General features: G+C 43.6%; 1 protein-coding gene across 3 annotated transcripts in view; it reads left to right on the plus strand.

Moving 5' to 3' along the window:
- INPP5A (inositol polyphosphate-5-phosphatase A) overlaps positions 1 to 16,842 on the plus strand; it is a 222,461-nt gene that overhangs the window by 179,046 nt on the left and 26,573 nt on the right. For all 3 annotated transcript variants that reach the window (XM_030486241.1, XM_030486240.1, XM_030486239.1), the window contains exons 10-12: positions 3,677 to 3,772; positions 4,096 to 4,170; positions 15,423 to 15,496. In XM_030486241.1, the coding sequence (XP_030342101.1) occupies positions 3,677 to 3,772; positions 4,096 to 4,170; positions 15,423 to 15,496 (245 nt within the window). The remainder of the gene's footprint in view (positions 1 to 3,676; positions 3,773 to 4,095; positions 4,171 to 15,422; positions 15,497 to 16,842) is intronic.

A 16,842-nucleotide genomic window follows, 5' to 3' on the forward strand; every position in this document is an offset into this window, starting at 1 on the left:
ACAAAGGATTATTTAAAAAATACCGTGGAGCTTCTACCTATGGACATTGTGTGCGAAAGTGGGAGTAAGACCCAGCAATGATGGTTAAGCGCAGGCTGAATACCCAGTTCTCCTTCGGCTCTCAATCCCGCTCTCCTGCAAACTTTTTAACCAGATGTTGTTTCCAAAGAAAGATGTTTTTAAACAGATAACATGGGTAGAGTTTTGATATCTGATTTCCCCTCTTCTGACTTTGTAAAAGGGTACCTTTGAGGGAATACCCAGAAAGAAATAGTGTGTTTTTATAGCATTTTGATTTCCTTTACCAGCAACAAAAAAATCCCTTCATGAGTAGACTTGTCTCAAAGGGCACATGTTCCCCAAAGTTTTCTGCTTGGGTGACTACGACTTTGTAGAAATTGAAAGGAGTTAAAAAGGAGTGCTCCAGCTTGTATAAGAAATGAACCTTTGCCCAATCACTTTTTGTCTGTGAATAAGGTAACGTTTTGTGCATGTGAAATTTGAAAGCAATAAGGTATGTGGGTCCTTTCTCTGTATTGGTTCTCAAGAGTCGATCGCGGGTTTTTTCTTTGGGAGCGGGCCTGAAGTTGTGAGATAAAGCAGCTCAGGAAAAGAAAATGTTCTCAAGCAGATGCCTTTAAGAGACAGAAATCATGAATTTCTTGAATTGCAACCACTCCGGGGGTGGCTACAATGACTTTTTGACAGTGACAGTAACTCTGCCTTGTCTTTTCGAGCCCTTCTTTGGCCCATTCACTCTGGAAAGCTGCTTAAGCGCCCTTAAGCGCATTAGCATTTGGATGCTCGGGGACCGTATTGACCCTCATTTGGAAAGTTTAAATGAGTGAAAGATGGAGCGATTTGTTAGGGCTTTAGAAACCAGCTTTAGAGAGCGGCGGGTTTTCCGCTTTGGTTTGTTCGGGTGCTTGTTCTAATCTGGTGCTCTGGTTAAAGGCGAGCAGACTGATTTGTGACACATGAGCCCAAAGCGCTATTTTTTTGGGCTTGACCCGATTAGCTCATCTGTGCTTTGAATTTCAATGGCCCACGTCAGAGGGAGCGCTTTGGGAATGGCTCGCTGGTGGATTACCTCACCGGGTCCGCACCGACACAGATGGCAGAGCAGTAGTTACGTGTGCGACGGACAAAAGGGATCCTGCGGGATGGGGAGGATGCGAGGGATGTGCTGGAAATAAGTGGTACCGGACGTGCAGATAAGTGGTACGAGACGTGTACTTCCCTGGTGGCCCGTGTGCCTCTCCTCCTCCTCCCAGGCAGAGGCAGGTTCAGCTCCTGCCAGCCCCTCACCTCTCTCCTCCCAAGCCTTTCTTAAAGATCCCGCAGCAGGGGTGAAGTTCTCAAAGGCAGCTCACAGCTGTGTGCATGTCACCAGCACGCCTGTCTGATTTCACAGTCACTTTCAGCCCCATCAGTGCTGTGAGTGTGCCAGGGTCTTTAGGATAAACCCAGAGTTAGATGTTTGTAATCTGTAGACATGGCACTGCTTTTTGTGGGAGAAGAAACAAGAAATACCTGTCAGGAAGGGACGTTGTTTATTCATTGAGATGGAGAATCGGCCCCCATTCAGTTCACAGGCTTGAAGAAAAGATCAGATTCAGATTTTATTTTACAATGAAATTGTCCTTTAAAGATGCAATGGCTTGGCTTGTTGCTTTCTGTTTGTACTGTGGCAACACACAGTTGTTATCAATGATCGTTTCTTAATCATAGCATCACAGACTGGTTTGGGTTGGAAGGGGCCTTAAGGCTCATGCAGTTCCAACCCCCTGCCACGGGTAGGGACACCTTCCACTAGACCTTCCAAGCCCCATCTAACCTGGCCTTGATGTCTTTCTAGCAAATGGGGGCAAAAAGTCCATTGACAGATTGTTCCTGTTGTAGCACTGGTCACCTCAGCTGAGATCTGAAATACCTGCAAGCAGGTGGATTTTTGTTTAAATACATTTGGCATGTATTTCTTCCCTTGGAATAGATTCAGAATTGGGAGCTAAGGAGTATGCTGCAGCTTCATGGCATTGTGTCTGATAGATACTGCACTTCTAATAATGAATCTCAATATAAATATACATTTCTATTTGTGAGACAAGCATGTAGTAGGATGTGTAATTCTACTACCCTATTACTACAGAATATACTTATAAGTGAATATTATGCACAATGAAAATCTGTTGTCTGGCCATTATGAAAAGGAGTGGAACAGACAGAGCAGGGAAGTCACCTTGTTGCCTCTTCTTGACTGAGTTATTTTCTTTATTGTGCTTTCGTTAAGAACCTCCAGCAAAATAAGCTTTTGTCCAGGATAGTCTTTGGCAATGTCCTCATCCATGGCTGTAGGAGGATCCTGTCAGCACCTCGTGCCGTGGCTGTAGCAGAGGATGCTGAACTGGCTTGGGGTGTGGGTGCTCATCTTCACTGCTTACTCCCTGCCTTCGAGTAACACCAAGGTTTTCTCAATTCCCCTTCCTTGTGGTTTCCAGCACGAGGCAGATGGGCTGGGGCAGAGTTTCTCACCACCCACTAGCTTTGCCTGAGCACTTGGTGAAGCCTGCCCGCCCCTCAGTTCCGATGTAGTCCATTTCCACATTTCAAAGCACTTAACATACTTAAAGCTTCACTAAAATTACAGGTTCAGTGAATCCAAAGTATGTTTTTAAGTTAAATACATGCCCAAATGCGTTGCTGAAAGCTCCAGGTTTCCACCTGTTACAGTGCAACAGAGCAAGCCCTTCAAACAACTTGTTCTGTGTTATCTCTGGGCAGCTTTGATGGACGCTGAAACCAGGCCCAAAACAAGTGAAAGGCAAGGGAACTGAGGCCTGGCACTTCCTCGAAACTCATACGTCTGTGCCTGGTAAAGTGGTGATTGGTGATAAGTTTCAGGCACCTAGTCCTCAAAATATCCCATCCCTGGAATGTTCCCATCCCTGGCAGTGCTCAAGGCCACGTTGGACGGGGCTTGGAGCAACCTGCTCTAGTGGAAGGTGTCCCTGCCCATGGCAGGGGGTTGGCACTGAATGAGCTTTAAGGTCCCTTCCAACCCAAACCAGTCTGGGATTCTATGATTTTGTGGTACCTAGAGATGTGATGTTGCCTCTTATTTGAAAGGATGATGGATGGGGAATTCGCTTTCCAGAGTAAACTGTGACACTTACTGTCAGGTTGCATGAGCGTTGCTTGGACTTTGAAATTATACTTAGAACATGAATTGAAAAGACCAAAGTATTTACAGTCAGGAGGCAACCTGCAGAGCTGTCATGCCAATGCAGTTATCAGCTTTTAAGAACGCAGTGCAGAAACGAGCAGGGCTGTGGTGTCATTAGTGTAGGAAGTGGCCTTTGAGGATGTTTACACCTGATGTGCGATACAGCGTCAAGACCTGTGAAAGAACCTGGGTGCATGGTAGTAACGTAAATGAATATTTGCCTTATCTGATTGGCATTTTCTTATTATTGCCTATTTCTCTCCAAAAGTAATAACGGGTTTTAAATCTACCATGAGGGGAAGTGACTTAAATGAGCAATGCTTTGTGCTTTGACCTACAGTGGATGCTGTTCTCAGGTGTGCACTGAAGATACAGACATTGATACAGTTCAATTAAATGTGGCCTTACGTTGTGTATAAAGCAGTTTCCCTCTGTCCCTCTGCTCTCCGTTAGACGCTGTGCGCGAAGGCCACGATGCAGACCGTGCGGGCGGCTGACACCAATGAAGTGGTCAAGCTCATATTTCGGGAATCTGATAATGACCGAAAGGTAAACAGCGGAATGCCCTCTGTCCCCTGGGTAAACAGAAACGCTGTCAGCACTCCTTCCTGCTCCACGAAGCAGGAATATAGTTGTTTCCAGCTGATAATTTAACGGGAGGGGAGGGATCTGGATTGTCACACCTAATGCTCAGTTAATTGGATCTCTGTAAGTGATTGCCAGTCACCCAGGCTGACAAGGAGCTTTAGACGTGGGGAGCTGCCACGTGGTTTTCAAGGGTTGCATGTCTCCGAACAGGTCGTTGCAGCAGCTATGCACTGGGGAGCTGAGTCCAGGAGCTCCACTGACCTTTCTCCTGTATATTTTTTCAGGTTATGCTACAATTAGAAAAGAAGCTCTTTGACTATTTTAATCAAGATGTATTTAGAGATAACAACGGCACTGCGGTAAGTTCATTGCTAAACACTTTTGAAGGAATAAGTTGGAAACTCCCATACAGATTGTGTTTCTCTGCCAGCCCTTTCTCCTTATCAGCCCTCTTGTCTACAGAAGAAGAGAGAATTCATCTAACACAGTAACTGCTCCTCACTTAGCCAGTTATCTTGCATACAGCTTCTTAACTTTGGCATCTCTTCACCTTCTTTTTCATAGAAAAAATCGTAAATTAAATGTACATGACAATACATTTTTCTTCTCTGTCCCCTGGTCTGCATTTCTTCAAGCATCCTGTTTCATTCCTAGCTCTTCATTGTGCACCACAGTAAGTCAGGAAAAGCCCTTAATGCCAAGCTGTTCTGAAAATACCTGGGTCTGCTGAGCATACAAAGAATAATAAAAACACATGACTAAATAGAATAGAAAGCTCAAAGCCTGCAGCAGGCTGGCACTGGTTGGGCAATCGTATAGGGCTTCCTATGGGGAGAAGGCAGACAGGAACACTGATATTCTGAGCTGTAATGAGGACTGTGATTTTTCTGTGAAGAATGGCTTTGTATCTTCTTTAAGGTGGTTTTATTTCAAAACGTAGCCGCTTCACTTTGGAAGGTCTCTGTATCACTGCTTGCAGCTTTCTCAATTTCATTTGAGGTTTCTAGGAGTTATGTGTCTAAAGGAACAACATTAAGCATCAAAAAAAAGCCCAAAACAAAAATGAACAGTTACAGTTGCGCACAGATAAACATCAGGAATGTGCACATTGTGTGTGGGAGCCTTATTGCAGATGTCTTGGGGCAGACCCTCTGCTTGTGAAAATTGGACTAGCTTTGCTGTCATCAGCAGAGCTATGCTAGCGTGTGCCAGATCTTGTGTGGAAGCCAATGGCATTGGTCTCTTGAGTATCCTGAAATATATAAATAGGGCAGGTTGCACTAGACAAAGAAAACCTGCAGAAAACTCTGTGTGTCAAAGCCATCTGTTGACGTCCATCCTGCTTGTTGGACTGCTGTCCCTTCTCACAGCATGTCTGTTGTGTGGGGCATGTATGTCTGCAGGCAGCACCCCTTCAGAACACAGCTATTGTGAGATAGCTTGGTTTGGGTTTGCTTTTTTAAATTTACAAGGTGGATGCATCCTTTGGAAATACGGGACATTTCTCTTACTGATGTTTTGCAGTTTGGGGGATATTTAGTTCAAAGTAATAGCACTAATTCCTGTTTCCATACTAATCTCGTCCCAGTCCCAGATTTTCCTCTACATGTATGATTATAATTTTTTTTTTAACTTTTTTTAAACCCATCAGATGTGTCATTTTTCTATTTTCCCGGTACGCTTCTGAAGCAGAGCAAAGCTACTCCTGCTGCTGCCATTTCCCACATCCTGGTGGTGCTTCCAATGACTGCGGTTGCCTTTCCATACCTGGACATGGTGTGGGAAGGCATAGGCAGAATCTCACTTAAGCACATTCCATTTCAAAATCAGCAGTCATTTCATTCATGCATCAAGAAGCAGGAAATCTTCCAGATCAAACATGGAAGGAAAAGATAAACGATATAATGAGCCATTGGAGATAATCTAATCTTCATGGTCTAGTTAAACACACAGCACCATGATCACTAAAAACAAACTACCTATCTAAAAGGATAAATGTCTCTGTGCCGAATTCAACCCAAAAAATCCATCGCATCCTTCATCAACTGCCGGTCTTGTACCAGCCTGACAGAAATTTAATTCAAGCTGGCTCCTGAAAATAATTATTGTATTTTAAGAGTAGTAATCATTGGTCGGGACATGATTGAATGTGTCCATGCCTATTGACTTTTTCTATGATTTATAGCTTTGTTTAGTCGATATTCCCATCGAAATTGTATAATTAATTATAAGTGGAGCTGTCAGGTCTGCAGGATGGAGTGCCCTGATGAGTATTTGGGAAGATTAAATTTTCCTTAGCTGTACCAATGCAAGGCTTGGGAATTTTCACAGCACTCTGGCTGTTGGATAAAGATGTTTTCTGTGTGTTTAGCAACTGCTTTAGCTCAAAATCCATTGATTTTTCTGAGGGTATTTTTTTTTTTATCAGTGTGGTGTCTCTTCAGTAACATTGGAATGTGTACAGATGTGACAAGACCTAACAAATATTTATTATCAACAGGCTACTTTATCATTGTCCATACACAGTTATTCCTTCTTTTTTACATTGTAATCAACAAAAAAAGAATCTTAAGATATATTTATAAAAATGAGTATTTTTTATGAAAAATGTGGTATAGATACAAATTATCCGTTCAACAGAAATTCACTTTGAAATGTATCCAGTAATCTGTCAGGTCTAATTTTTCCAAACTAATCTGTGGCTTATCCAGATTTATCCACAGCTTATTCCAAAGTTAGCTTAGCAATTACCTGTATTTGTTATCTCCAGGCGCAGCATCCGTTCTGTGTCATTTTATTTCAGAAGGGAACACCAGATTTATCCAGCAGAGTTGAAATAGAAAAAGGACAAAACAATTGTAGCAGTAATGCAAAACCATCTTAATATTTAATTAGCATGTTCTGAATTGTACATCAAAGTTACAGTGCATCAGGTGGACCAGGGTGTAACTCCTGTAACTACAACAGAACTGTTGTGTCTGGTACTACAGAGAGGGATGTTACAGAGCGGCAGTGAGAAAGGTGGGACAAGAGGAGGCATAATAAGCAGAGTTTCACCTTAGTGTCAGGCACGTTCCAGTTTAAGTTAATAGAATGCCAAACTGGTTTGGGTTGAAGGGACCTTAAAGCTCATCCAGCTCCAACCTCCTGCCCCGGGCAGGGACACCTTCCACTAGAGCAGGTTGCTCCAAGCCCCTGTGTCCAACCTGGCCTTGAACACTGCCAGGGATGGGGCAGCCACAGCTTCTCTGGGAAAAGTCTGTGCCAGCGCCTCAGCACCCTCACAGGGAAGAGCTTCTGCCTCAGAGCTCATCTCAATCTCCCCTCTGGCAGGTTCAAGCCATTCCCCTTGTCCTGTCCCTACAGGCCCTTGTCCAAAGCCCCTCTCCAGGTTTCCTGGAGCCCCTTTAGGCACTGGAGCTGCTCTAAGGTCTCCCCTTCAGGAGCCTTCTCTTCTCCAGGCTGCCCAGCCCAGCTCTCTCAGCCTGGCTCCAGAGCAGAGCTGCTCCAGCCCTCGCAGCAGCTCCGTGGCCTCCTCTGGCCTCGCTCCAACAGCTCCACGTCCCTCTCGTGCTGTTGCCCCAGAGCTGGATCAGGACTGCAGAGGGGGTCTCCCCAGAGCACAGCAGAGGGGCAGGATCTCCTCCCTCGACCTGCTGCTCCCACTCTGGGGGTGCAGCCCAGCACACGGGAGGCCTCTGGGCTCAAGTGCACACTGTGAAGCTGGGTCATGGGGAGCTTTTCCTCACCCAATACCCCCAAGTCCTTCTCGTCAGGTTGCTCCATCCAGTCTCCTCCAGCCTGTAGTTGTTGGTTTTGGGTTAGAAAAAGCTGAGCTCCTCTGATTTGGTGATGGGCTACAGCCAAGCCATGCTATGCAGCACGATTGTGTCCTGCTGCTGCAGACACGTGCCCATGAACAGTGCACAGAGAACACAGGAGGCTTCTCTGGTCTGAACTGGTTAGTCAGTTAAATAAATATATTGTAAGCATGTAAGAACTTGTGATGACTACAGGGGAATTATTTAATTATTAGAAATAGTTTTATAATCTTTAACCACAATCAGGAATGAGAAGTGCTGCATACATTTCTATCTTTCCTATCAATCATTTTAAAGAATCAACCCAGATAGAAATTAACATGCTGTCCCTAAGATTTTGACCACAACTGTGTAATGAATGTGATCTGTGAGTTTGTTTTAGGAGTTGAGCCTCGTGTTATTCCTGCTAAAATCATAATCTCCTTTGTCGCGGAGGTTCGTGGGAACTGGTGACATATTACAAAGCTGAGCTGACAGTGGCTGTCCCTGTGTCCTGCTCTCCTCTGCTGCCTGCAGCAGGGACCATCCCTGGGCAGCCCTGACCTTAGCTGCTGGCAGCCGGGAGAGGTTGGACCAAGGGTACCAGCCCACAGCAGCTCCTGGGTGATTGATGGCTCAGAGGACACTGGTGGTGTCAGTAGAGTTAATACCAACACAGACTCAACATGGTGACGCAGGAAAGCCCAATGATCTCCAGCCTAGATAGTCATGGAATTGGTTCCATTTCTTATCTTAATTGTTATTACAGTGGGGACGAATAAGCTACGAGCTTGACGTTGCTGTCAGTGGTCCTTCAGCAGACCTCTTGCTGCAGAGAACAAACGGTAAACTTCTACAGAGAGCACATTCTTATTCAGTTTCTATGTTTTGAACAGTGAACTCAGCCTTTGAGGTTAGATTCCCTTTATTTTGTCTGTCTATTTAGTTTCAACTGATATAATATGAGGAGAAAGCTATAATGTGCCGTAAAAATGGATTATCAAGGTCTTGTTCTATGCCAAGTAATGATTTAAAGTGATCTGTTATCATGCTGATTAACTTAGGGGTGTTATTACAAACAGTTCAGGCAAACATACTTTTTGATTATGAATAATGTATTTGTGGTTTTATTAATATTCCCAGGAAATCCTGAGATTATATGCAAATTGAACAGAAAGGTTTAGTCCATGAGGCACCTTTATTAAGCTTTTTGTGAGAATATGTGTGCTCATGAAGGTTAAGGATCTGGCATCACTGAAAATGTATTAATCAACAGACAAGATACAGCGCAATGCACTCTTCCCAATGGCCTTGGCTCTGACCCTTTTAAAGATAATGGGAATACTGTCCACTAAGAACTAGATTAGGACGATCAAGTGCATTTCATCAGGGTTTGACTTGAACCATGATCCCAGAGGTGAAAAGGCAGAGGTTTATCCACTGAGACAACCAGCCCCTGTCCAGATAAAATCTTGAATATGATGTATAAGGGCAAATTAGGATAGAGGAAGGAAATTGATTGCTTAGGACCATTGTTACCTAGGGCTGGTCATAAGGAAATCTTATGCATCCTGAAACTGCCTCTTTTATTTAAGGTGGTCATCTGAGATGCCTGATTTTTATAAAGTACTAGTAGGAAGATGGCTTTGTGCTCTATTCCGTTACTCAAAAACAGCATTCCCACGTTTGGAATTGCATTTGCTTAAGTTAGTGGTTGGTTGATATGTCATTGGATAAACTGCAAATGAGTAATGACAGAGATATGAAATATTATCACTGAATTGTTCTCACTAGCAAACACAGGGCAATTAGGATAACCAAAATCTGAGCATGTGACATACCTAAAAGGGCTACAGCCTTCACTGGAAAAGTGTAAGGGGGTACATAATGGGAAAAGATTGACAGCACTGTTTTGTCTAAGTCAGTGTTCAGGTATTACAGGACCAACAGACACCACAAGGCAGTGAGTGTCTTTTCAACTACTGCAGCACATGCACCCTGAAAAGTGTTTGTATTAGGCCCTGGTGCTGGTTCAAGCCCTGAGCCCGGAGCACGTTCCTCAGCTGAACATGTCACCGCTCGGGAAGGTCAGCACCACGCCACTGACCTGCTGTCATGGCGTGGAGTCTGTGCTGAGCAGGGTCTCTGGTCGTGGTCCTCACACTGTGCAGCTGCAGCCACCTCCAGCCCTGCTCACGATGGGTGTGAGGAGCCTGAGAAACGTGGGGAATCGGGCAAGGAGACAGAGATGGGAGCTCTATTGAGACAGAGCCAATAGCAGTCTCCATTAATTATTCTGGCAATCAATAGACACCAAGGGAAAGTGTTGCTCCTTCCAGGCATTTTGAGCTATTTAAATACTTCTGTTACAGAAATACTATCTTTAAATGTATTTTCCAGGGCAGTTTTCTGAAAAAGTTGGAGTACTTCCTAGAAAGTGTTCATGTCCTTTAAACCATGGGAATGTCTCCTGAGAGAGGGAGGTGTATTGTCAAAACAGGGTCTTCCTGGGGAAGCTTCCACTGAAATCAAACTAATACAGGCACAGGGAGTCTTCGTGCTGACAGTCTTATACTGCCCATGCCTATTCTGATGCTAAGAAAGGTGTAGTTGGTACGGTTTCTCTGTGTGCCACATATCCACATTTATGGAGGAATTTATGATTTGACAACACTGCCATTCAGGATGTACAGAAAAATTCTCAGAAATACAATAATATACAAGAGCAGTGTAAGTGGTACATTTATAGTCAATAATTTTGGCTTTTTTTTCTGTGAAACATGATTTTAAAGAATGGCTTTATTAAGATTCAGAATACACAGTAATGGAACATTTTACAAAGTCTTAGCTGGAGAAAATAGTCGCTTTCAAATAAGGCTGGGGAACTGCTGTGTGTGACATCTTCATGGGTAAGTGTAGGGATCAGCATTTCCACAGACCTTCATCTGAAGTCAGAAGACTGCTGAATCAGTTTCTAAATATTTTTCCTTGACTGGAGAGCTGGATGAAATCACTGTATTTCCAAAGTCGCTTGGAAAAAAATAATCGTGTGCTACCCCAGCTTGGCAGAGGAGGTTACAGTGACCAGTGCCCACATACTTTAATTCTCTAAGGTCATTTCTTTATGCTTATTTCCTTTTTTTGGTCTGAAACTTCATTTCCCTTTCACAGCTGTGAATTCTCTGGTGGGCCTTGGAGATGGATTTGATAAATGCTGCTAATATCACCTTCTGATCTACCAACGCTCTGACTTTGGTCTGTAGGTCTTGATGAGTAATTGCTGTTGTTCTACTCCAATGACTGAATTAAGTTGCCCTGTTTAAAAGGGTTCATACGTGTGTGATTTTAGCCAAGGTGGCCTGTTGCAGCACACCAGTGGACATTGACCTTTCAAGAGTGCCTCATTGCTTAAAATGAAGCAAGCAAAATTCCTTTGATTGCTCCAGCTGGCTAAGCTCTGTTATAATCCTTTGATTATGTTGCTTACCATCAAGCTACATAATACTTAAATTTAGTATTCTAGATAACAGTTATCTTTGCCCAAAGCACCCACTGCTTCACCACATACAGCCCCATGAGCTATAGGGACGGTGGCCTGCTGCCCGTCCAGCCAGCCCTGCTCAGCCTGTTCTTACAGAGCTGGGTCCGGGTTCTGCAGGCAGTGCCTGTGCAGGACCACATGGCCTGGTATTGTGCATTGCCCCCTCCTTCACCCTGGCACAGAAATGCACTTGTACATCATAGTGCTGGGGGGAAAAAGGAAGGAAAGTTGAAACTCTTCAGCACTTCGACAGCACAGTTCCCTGGAAAAACAACAGTTTGGTAATTCCCTTAGGAGGTGATGGGCACTGCAGCTGATGCAGGCAACAGCCCTAAATGCTTTCAATTCTACTCAAATTAAATAGGGAATATCCCTTACTGCAGATGCAGTCATTCTTTAATTCTGTGCAAAGAACTTCATTGATACCAAGCCAGTCCCCCTGCAGGTCAGTAGGAGCTTGAGTACACAAACTGACTGATGCATTTGGCACATGAAGTTTGCTAAATGGAAATACAGAACTTCAGACTGCCAAATCCTGTCAGTAGATTTAACCTGGTTTTACAATTCATGTTCTGCCCCATCAGTTTTTCCTCTCGGCCACAGGCCAGGGGATGCTGCTTGCCCATCCTGCATGGCTGCGTTCCCCGAGGCACATCCCCTTGTGTCTCATGGGTATCAGCCAGCTATAGATGTGCTACTCATATGTATGGGTAGTATTTTCATGTGGAAGACATTAATCAAACGTTCATGTTGGGCTGGTCACTGAACATTTTAGAGCACATATCTTGACGTAACATCAGCAGCTCAATGCTTACAGCAGATAAAACATTGCTCCTGCATCATTCTTGCTATCGCTTGGGTATAAATACATTGGTGAAATTATGTTGAGGGAAAAAACAGTCTTCTGAAGTGCCTGTGACATGCAGTTCTGGAATTAACTTCCAGCCACAGCATTTTAAAATCTGTGTAATTGCTCAAATTACCCCAGCACATCATGTAACGCTTTAAAGATTTGGTTCTTAAGGATGATCTTAGAATGAGTGAATTAAATAGAACAATATATTGATTTTTAGGCTCTGAACTTAATTTCTTTGTCATTTTTAAGGCATTTAGACTGACAGACACACTGATGTTTGCTGTTATAGCAGTGACATTATTCACAATGCTGTTTAGTGTACACCATGGAAATAAGTGAGCAGTTTGTGCTGAAAATGGCCATGGTTAGAGGATGGGGGGGGGGGGGGGGGTGTTTAAATACAATGTTATATGCTTTAAAAGTAAGATTCTGGCTGCTCCTCAGTATCATCTGGCCTATATTCATTTTCATACATTTTCTGCAGTGCCAAAGAACTCCAAACACCCATGTGCCTGTCACAAAGCAAGTACAATCAGATGATCTCAGGTCCTGTTCCTTCTCTAAGTTGCATTGAGGGAAAATGATATTTATAACTGTTTGTGACAAGACCTCGTGACCACCGTGGGTTTTCACCAGGAATCTTGCGTTTTGAGATTATAGGCTTAAATGAGAACCCAAGTGCTCCTAATACCAAAAAAAAAAAAAAAAAAAAAAAGTTATAGTTAAAACATGCTCTTCTGCTGAAAAATGAACCAGAGTTTTCTCAAAACACACGGTTCAAGTTTCTGCCCCAGTGCCTCTACAGTGCCAGCAGGTAAATACATGAAAGCTGTTCAGTGGCTTCACACTGCACAGACCTTGTCACTGCCCTTCATGAGAGCCGCAGATGTCTCTCTGCACAATTTGTGGGCACGTTTGAACGGGAGGTTACAGGTGCAGTGGAACAGTCACTTAATATCTAGGAAAAACAAATCATTTGTTAAAATTGACTATTTAAAATAGAGCACGAAATAAGTCTGTGCAAATAATCCAGTGAAAATATTTGTTTTACACGTGAGGATGAGTTGTCTTCAATAGGCATTCCCTAAATACTTCTTCTAGGCACCTAGTTGGGCTTTGACATCCAGCCGGGTCATCTGGAGGTTTTGGCTTTGTCGTTTCAGGGAAAAAATGTCCCTCCACCTGGGGAACTCGGGGAACCGATAGAGAGCAGAGCACACAATACAGCCTTGTTCCTGTTATCTGTCCTCTCTGTCACAGTGTCAGCAGCTCATCTGCACAGCACAGGCACAACTGAACGGGCCACTGCAGCACATAAACATATCCGAAACTTCTTTGGATAATAACACACATCTGAAGGCTTCGTGCCCTAACCCCCAGCCTTCATTTAGTTTGCAAGTATCATCAGAGCAAGAACAATCTGAATGTATAAAATGTTAAAAGTGTGAATTGGCATGAGAGGACAATGCGTCTATTTACCACTGCCAGCCCTTGGAATGCCCATGAGTAATTTATACCATTGTGTTCTGTGGAGCATTGTTCTGTTATTCAGTCCTTGCAGTTTTCACACTCCAGCAATAGCCTTCTTTCTCCTGATGCTCCCACTCTCCTGCTCTGATCTGTCTACTTGGCAACAGTAGGAAAAATGTATTTGCACTGTAGTAATAGACATATGCTTCAAAGAAAAGTTTTAACTGGGGATGGCAGATCTTTTCCTGTGCTAGAATCGCGCTGGACAGACAATATCTTTACGGTGGAGACGTGAAGCAGGAAGGGGATAGTAAGGTTTGTTTTCGTAGCCACTTCGTATGTATGCATTGTGGCTACACATCTATCTGCGCATGCTTAAATACAGGATCACAGCCCGGAAGCACACAAGGTAAACCATTTTTTCTTGATATATGTTGAGATTGCTTCAGTAAGGATAGTGGCTGGACTTCCCCAACATTTTTAGGATTGGGCGTATTATTAGCTACATACCATAAGTTTCCACACAGATGTTTACAAATGTTTATCCAAACATCTGGAATACTAGGGCTTTTGATCAGATATGAACACGTGCACAAATTAGCTGCAGTTATTTGTATTGCAGAATCTTTCTGTGCATCGTCACCGCGTGTGGTGTGAGATGCACTAAAACAGGAAATGCTGCCCATTACTTGGCATCCTGGTGTAAAAGGACGTGCGTGTAGCAGCATAGCTGCTAGAAACTGGAGAAAGCTAGGAGCCTGGGAGAGGAGCTCCTGAGCAGTGCAGGTGGCTCAGGTAGCTGCTTTTCACACAGATAATTAATGTGTACAAGTAGCTGCTAATTGCACATTTCAGGAATGATTTATGAGGTGGCAGAGGGGAAAGAGGGACACGATCCAATTTCTTTGGGAACCTCTGCCATTCATACAATGGTATCAGCGCAGCTGTGAGATGGGACATGATTAATGAACAGTGGGCAAACACGCTGCCGTCCTGCGGGATGCTGCTTGCATGACGCCTGTCAAAATAGAAAGTGGCACCAAGAGCGGCGACCAGCAGCAAACAGCGCAGAGTGTGAGCTTTGTGTCTTGTAACTCACTAATTCACTCGGATGTCAGGCCTAACATCAGCCGTGCCTCTGAAATAAGGTCGTTTATGTCCATCAGAACAATTACTGGTGTAATGCGGACGATTATCATTGACTTGTTATGAGCAGGTTTGTGTTTATGCACAAACAATTGCAGGTATTTATTTTCTCTGTAGAGGGCCAGGGGAAAACAAATTAGGCAATTACTAGTGTTTATACAGGACATTAAATCTAGACTTATGAACATCTCTGTTAAATATCTGCCTCCAGTTCTCTGTCTTGACTGCTGCCTGGGAACATGTTTTGCCCAATGTCATGTACCCCTCTTTCTGCTATCTGACATGCACCACCCAAAATAGGTGTGCAGAACCACTGCTTGTCTTTGTTTAGCAAGAGTGATATGCACATCCCTGTGTTTATTGTACCATCTTATCTGAGCTAAAGATAATATAAAGTGATATGATACTTTGTGCTGGCATTTCTGGGGGCTGCTTAGCGTATCAGTTTGCTGTGCTTCTGTAACGCTGCTCTGGTTTATCTTTGAAAAGATTGCTAATAAAATACAAAAGTTCACCCATCTTGAAACAGTAAGTGCACGTATAGGTCACTGCTGTGAAGAGCCGGTGTTACGTGTTTCACTGGGGAGGAAAGGAACATTCTGGCCACTTTTCTCAACAAACTGTTTAAGTATCAAAATAGTACTGTTTTGCACTATGTTTTTAAAACTATTGTATGAGGGATACACCTCAAGCTGTGTAACCAAAGTCTCTGTTTGTTTCCTTTTATATAATGTAGTATTTTTAGATTACTTTAGCTCAACATTAAAGAATGAATACATTTATTTCTATCTTTTATAGCTTTTAGAGTTTGACAGAGAGCTGTCAGTCTTTAAAGACAGATTGTATGAACTGGACATCTCATTTCCTCCCAGGTAAGATTCATTTATAATCCATTTCATTAACTAGCTAAAACGCGATTGTTACTGGCACTGTAGGTAAAGTGTGAGTGTTCCCATTCATATTGTGGCAATGATAATGCTCTTCGTTCCTTTCGTAAATGTTTGGCTTTCCCACACCCCCCGCTGCGGTGCAGTTGCATGCCGACGGTGCGCTGCAGCTCCTCGTTCGGGTGATCCTGTCCTTTAGGGCTGCTCTTACATCAGGCCTGACGTGATTGTGCGCTGAGAGATGTGCAGCTGCTTTGAAGCACTGGACCCAGATAACCTGTTAACGTACTTTATTGCAACCATAAAGGCAGTCGTTGCCTCAAGCTGTTGAAAAGTGACTGACAGCAGTGGTGCTCTCTGGGAACAGACCCGGTGCGGGGAGGCGCAGGGTGGGGGGCAGATCCCAATGCTGTTGCTCCAGAGGGTCCAAGAGGAGTATTAGGAAAGAGGACGGGAACTGGGATGCTGCTTTTCAATTTCAGTAAGCACGGTGTATAACTATTACAGTAATTTGGCTTTTTTAGTACACATGCATGATTTTAATCAGCTGTATCCCTTCCATGAACTTTAGCACGAGTAGACAAGCATTGCTGTCATACAGACCCAAGGCTTTTGCACGTGCTGGTCCTGGTCAGAAGAAATCTATGCAAAATTTGGTAGTTTTAAACATGTGTGGCCTCCTTTCCAAGAATGAAGAAGTCAAATCTCACAGTTGCTTTCAAGGGAAGGAAATACTGCAATTGCAAAGAAGTTTAAAGTCCCAGAAATCATAGATAAAAGCATACATTTTACATACTTTTTTACTTAAATATTGCTATTTTGTTCTTTATGGGTGGGTAGAAAAGTATGATGTTTTGGCGTACACTAAGAAAAAATCTGGGAAGCTTGCCTTTTTGTTATCATAATCTCATTATTTCTCAGCAGCCAGCTGCGATACTGATTATATTGATCCCTTGGGACAATGGAAGTATGCATGGAGAGGTTACCACTGCTCGGAATTGTTCCTATTGATTGAGTTCGGTAGCAGAGGCCCAGCAGTGTGTATGGCTCCGAGTGTATTTCATGAGCTGTGTACCTGGTCAGGGTAAAAGGAGGTGAGGGGAAATAGATAGGAGTTTTTAACCAGAAATACTCTTCTACTTGATCTCACCAACTTAGGTGCTTTCAGCCAGAACGAGGTTTGGCAAAACCACGTTGCTGCATGGATGGGTTGCAGATGCCCCAGACGTTTCTGGCAATATAGTTTGGTGTCATTCTGCTCTCAAGCAGAGATCAGGCATTTGGTGCAAGTAGTGTTTGTATCAAACCTTTACTTTCGATCTGTCTGAAAT

The sequence above is a fragment of the Strigops habroptila genome, chromosome 5 (genome assembly GCF_004027225.2).
Source record: "Strigops habroptila isolate Jane chromosome 5, bStrHab1.2.pri, whole genome shotgun sequence".
Taxonomy (NCBI): domain Eukaryota; kingdom Metazoa; phylum Chordata; class Aves; order Psittaciformes; family Psittacidae; genus Strigops; species Strigops habroptila.